The 4,869-nt window shown below is 45.2% G+C and overlaps 1 protein-coding gene across 1 annotated transcript; it reads right to left on the bottom strand.

Annotated features, from left to right (window-relative positions):
* Positions 1 to 1,254: 1,254 nt before the first annotated feature.
* LOC127294125 (probable L-type lectin-domain containing receptor kinase S.5) lies at positions 1,255 to 4,321 on the bottom strand. The gene is made up of 2 exons (XM_051323880.2): positions 2,791 to 4,321; positions 1,255 to 2,365 (listed from the first exon to the last, which is right to left on the bottom strand). Exons 1-2 carry the CDS (start codon positions 4,115 to 4,117, stop codon positions 1,482 to 1,484), a joined length of 2,211 nt encoding a protein of 736 aa, XP_051179840.1. The 5' UTR covers positions 4,118 to 4,321; the 3' UTR covers positions 1,255 to 1,481.
* Between the last annotated feature and the right edge of the window lie 548 nt (positions 4,322 to 4,869).

Genomic DNA, 4,869 nt, shown 5'->3' with positions numbered 1-4,869 from the left:
CGAAATGGCGGCGCGGAAACGGGTTGCAGCTGTGGGCATCCGTCCGGGTGCTAGCAGTGCCGTTCAAACATACATCAAATTTATTGGTAGCTGGCACCCTTCTTGACCCCTCCTCCTACGCCATTGTGCCGTCCTAACCAACGACTTGTGCAAGAAGCTTGGTTTCGCAGGAGTTAGCGTGTGTCTATGTCGTCACGCGAAGTCATTTGGAGAGGCTGAAAGGTGGAGGTTGATGTTCGGCTATCCCTCCACATGGAGGATGATTTTGCTCCCAGCAAAGCAGCCCACAAGCCCAGTCCTTGTGCACCATTGATCTGACCCCTAAAAATATTCAAATAACAAAAGTTTGAACCAAAAAAATTTGTATCTCGTCCAGTACTACAACTTCGGTTTAGGTTGTATCTCCATCTGAGATTGTCTGAAAAATTCGAAAAAATTAATTTCAAATCTGACATAATTTTTGGACTCTAAATGAGTTTAAAACAGAAATGTTATCAACTACAAAGTTTTATATCTCTTTGGACTCTACAACTTTGATATAGACTTCGCCTTTAAACCATATTCGTATGTTGGATGCTAGCTTTAAAACTATCTAGGCATCTCAAGCAACTCAATATTGTACCTTTTGTTAGAATAATGTAGTAAGAAATAACCGTATTTCATTTCACAATCATGTCAAGGAACCATTTGTGTCTATAAAATGCAAGGTCTAACTAACAAGAATGCCATGATTCCATTGTATTGGTGGTTAAGAGGAATGACTAGAAACTGAACATTTTTTCTGGTCGCCTACAACAATTTACTAGAGGGTTTGGACCGCACAAAACTAGCACTTTCTTGATAGTTTTCAATTACACCCAAGGAAATGTGAATTACTTTTGCGGTTTTTAATAACATTCAAGAAAATATGAATTGCCTTGACAATTTCGAATAGCACCCAAGGAAATGAGAAATACCTTGGCGGTTCGTAACAACACTCAAGGAAACATGGAATTATCTTGGTGGTTACAAACTCACGAAAATATGGAATTATCTTGGCGGTTTTGGTTAGCACTCAAGAATAAGCATTTCCTTGGAGGTTTCATACAACGCCAAGGTAATGATATATCCTTGGGGGTTCAATTTCACCCCTCGAGGAAATTGCTGGCCTCCAAGAATATTTCATTTTCTGGTAGTGTGGAAACCAAAAAGGTGCCACCAATTGAAACTTTTTCTATACTAGTAATTCTCCCATGAGCCAGTTCACTATCCCACTTTCGCTTACTAATTCGACTACGAACCGTCCAAGACTTGGACGATGATAACAATACTGGTATGAATTCTTTCTAAATATATTGATACATGGCAACCTTACATAATGGGCCCATGGGCAAAAGAGTTTGCATGAGTAGTGCTAGCATAAATCGACATAGCAAAATAAGCATCCCACCGAGGGTAAAGTGATCCTGTTGAATCTTTCTACTTTGGCTTGAGTGTTGCCCCTAAGGAAGATTGCCATTTGTTGACCTGAAGGATGGGTTGCTACATTCCCATATGTTTTTCCTGTGATGCAGCTCAATCTCGGTCGTGCTTTCTGAACTCCCATCTTGATTGTTAGCTATTACTGCTGTACCGTCTTCAGAGCTGACTGAAGACCACTCTCCTGCTGGCAGCCACGGTAGTGTTGGTTGCTCAAGGGACACGTCTGGCGGTGGCGCCAACTTGCCGATGACCTGAAGTACATCCGTCATGCTTGGGCGACTTGACGGGTTGAGGCTGGTGCAAGCCATGCCGAGCAGCAGTAAACGTTTGGCCTCCTCCACAACATGAGGTTGATCCTTCCCTGAGACAAACATACCATCTAAGGCCTCCAGTAGCGTACCCTCCCGGTGAAGGCGCCGCGCCCAGAGACTGATGTGGCCATCCTCCGCTGGGACGTCTGAACTCTTCTTGCCAGAAACCACCTCAAGGATAAGCACCCCAAATGCATATATGTCAGTCTGTCGTGCGGCCTTGAAGTTATAGAAGCTCTCTGGAGCTATGTAGCCAATGGTTCCGGCGATGCCGGTGATGGAGCTCCTGTCTGCAGCGACTGTGCAGGCGATACCGAAGTCACCAAGGCGAGCACAGAAGGTGGAGTCGAGCATGACATTGCTTGCCTTGATGTCACGGTGCAGCACCATTGGCTCGTGCTCGTGATGAAGGTAGTGCAGACCTGTAGCTATATCCCTGACAATGCCGTAGCGGGTGTCCCATTGCCCAATAGCTGCATCATTCTGCTGCCGCCCCCGGCCAAAGCCACCATTCGGGAACAGATGCTGGTCCAAGCTACCATTCTTCATGTACTCGTATATAAGCAGGGGCTCTCCTTTGTTGTAGGACCAGCCTATAATTTATAGGCACCGATAAGTTTCCATGAGAAATTAAAAATTCCGTGTGCACTCTAGGCTGGAAGGCAATAATCCAAGGACGAGTAGCATGATCACCTATATCTTTGCTTTCTCAATTTATTAAATTACACAAATTATCGAGAACATATATCACCATTAACTGAAGTCAATTTTCCTGTGCAACATATATAAATCCATAATCTATTAACTGAAGTCAATTTTCCTTTTTCCTAAGACATAGACTAGAAAAAAAAATCATATCTCACTCATGCAAACTTCAATTCCGTGAAATTCAAGTTACATCCATAGCAGTTTTATAATTCCGTTGAAGCTAGAATGACTCTTGTTATGGGCGGGATGGGGGAGGAAGTATTTGATAAGTAGTAGATAGGTCAAAGAAAAATGGGATAGGAACACATACCGACAAGTGGGACAACGTTCTTGTGCCGCAGACGGTTGATGACGCTGACCTCCGCGAGGAAGTCTTGGTAGCGGTGGTCCTGGAGTTCCCGCGTGAACTTCTTGATGGCCACCTTGATTGCTTGCCCCGTCCTTGAAGCAGCAGCAGGAAGAACGCATCCGTAGACGGCCCCAAATCCGCCTCGCCCAAGCTTCATCGCGTCGTCAAAGTTGTCGGTGGCCTTCTTGATGTCTGCGAAGTCGATGTGCATCGGCACACCGGGGAGGCTCTGCATAGTCTTGGCCAGCTCGTCCAGCTCCTTCTTCCACCGTCTGTATTTCGAGTTGAGATAGCAGTACACAGCGGTAGCCGCGACAAGAGTCGCAGCTACAGAGCCCAGCACCGAGGACAGTACAACGACCCACTTTTGGGAACTTTGCTTGGGGAGAGGCCGGTGGACCGTCAAGTTCCAGCTCTGGAGCTGAGCGAGCTGCCCGACCGAGGAGAAAAGACCAATTTGGCCTCTTACTCGGTCCCCCGCCAGCATTTCTCCCAAGTCGAAGGCCATGGAGGTGGCGACGGCGTAGGGAGCCTCTGGGTTCCGTGCAGCGTCACCGACGCTGACCGACAACCGTTTCCCAAGAGGGTCGTATGCAAGGAAAGCTTCTACTACGGAGTTCCTCCCCGGCTCTACAGAAATCTGCACACAGGCAGTACTCGCGGCAGCGTACAGAGGCCATGTACATGAACCCATCTGCGAAGAACCAGAACCAGATCCAGATGTGTTTTGTTGGCTCCATGAGTCGGGTGGTAGTACTATGGACATATCACGGTTCTGGTTGCCATTGCCACTGAAGTCGTACGCGGGTAGTATGGCCACGACCAGGCTGCTACTCCTACTCGCCGGCGTCTGGTTGTCCGGCTCGTAGTGGACGCCGCCCATGTTGAAGCTAAGCCTGAAGATTCCCCCGTACCAGATATATCCCCATGGAAGGTACAGCCCAGGCGAGTTTGAAGACGTACCATTTCTGTACGAGCTGAGTGTCTCTTCTTGAGGGATGGCGCTCTGTGTATCTAGCAGCAAGGTACCTGAATCCGTGAGGAACAGATAACCTTGGTTCACTCGATCGTAGTCAACGGTTATCCAGGTGAGACTACTGTCCGCCAGAGCAAGGTTGGAGCCGGAGGATTTGCATGACTGCGCGTTGGAGCAGGAAAGCAGAGAGCACAGGATGATGATCAGGCGTACCCCTAAGATGACCGTGGTGCTGCGGCAGGATCGACATGGAACAGGTAGCAGCGGAAGAAGCTTTTTAGCCTCTACTCCTCCTATCTGTATGCAGGCCATCCTTTAGCTATCTGCCTACTACTACTCCTTGTCAGGCAATACTATGGCTTGTCAAGCGGCAGAAAATAGTGGAGGTACGGTCGTGTAAGAGAGGTTCAATTCAACACGCATACGGTACCGACACACAATAGTCAAACCACCGACTATTCCAGATACGACAGCTCATTTCCATGATATAAGTGGAATTTTTTTTGGAGTGAAACTTTGACACGCAACAATTGAAATGACCTGCAATAGCTGTATCTCTAAATCATTAATTTAACCAACATGACATAATATATATACTAAAAAATATAGTATATCATTAGAAAGTTCAGATGTTATACTTTCTAACGGTATAATTTTTATATTGTAAAACTTATATTATATTAGTCAAATTTACGATATTGAGATACACGTAGGCCCTGAACCGGGACGGAGGGAGTAGTGTGCAGAATTACACGTTCAAGTGCAAATTAATATCCACTCAAAAAAAGTGCAAATTAATAAGGAAGAAAATTCCAAATTAGTCCCTCTAGGTTTGGCATGTGTCTAAATAAACTCCTAAATAAATGTTTACATCAAATTACTTTTCTAAACTATTTCAATTGATCTAAGTGGCCCTTTTACAACATATTTAATTTTTCTTTCTCCACGTATAAATTAAGTTTTAATTTCAAATTTTGTAAGATAACGTAGGACATCATACTTTATTAGAAAAAAAATATCTTTTTTTAAAAATAAATGGTGAGGCGCGCTGTTATTCATTTAAG

The sequence above is a fragment of the Lolium perenne genome, chromosome 4 (assembly GCF_019359855.2).
Source record: "Lolium perenne isolate Kyuss_39 chromosome 4, Kyuss_2.0, whole genome shotgun sequence".
NCBI classification, from domain to species: Eukaryota; Viridiplantae; Streptophyta; class Magnoliopsida; order Poales; family Poaceae; genus Lolium; species Lolium perenne.
This window is presented reverse-complemented; position numbering and strand designations above follow the sequence as displayed.

Coding starts and splice junctions, on each gene's coding strand:
- LOC127294125 (XM_051323880.2), bottom strand. CDS start 4,117: ATGGCCTGCATACAGATAGGAGGAGTAGAGGCTAAAAAGCTTCTTCCG. Junction 2,366..2,790: donor GAACGTTGTCCCACTTGTCG/GTATGTGTTCCT, acceptor TATAAATTATAG/GCTGGTCCTACAACAAAGGA.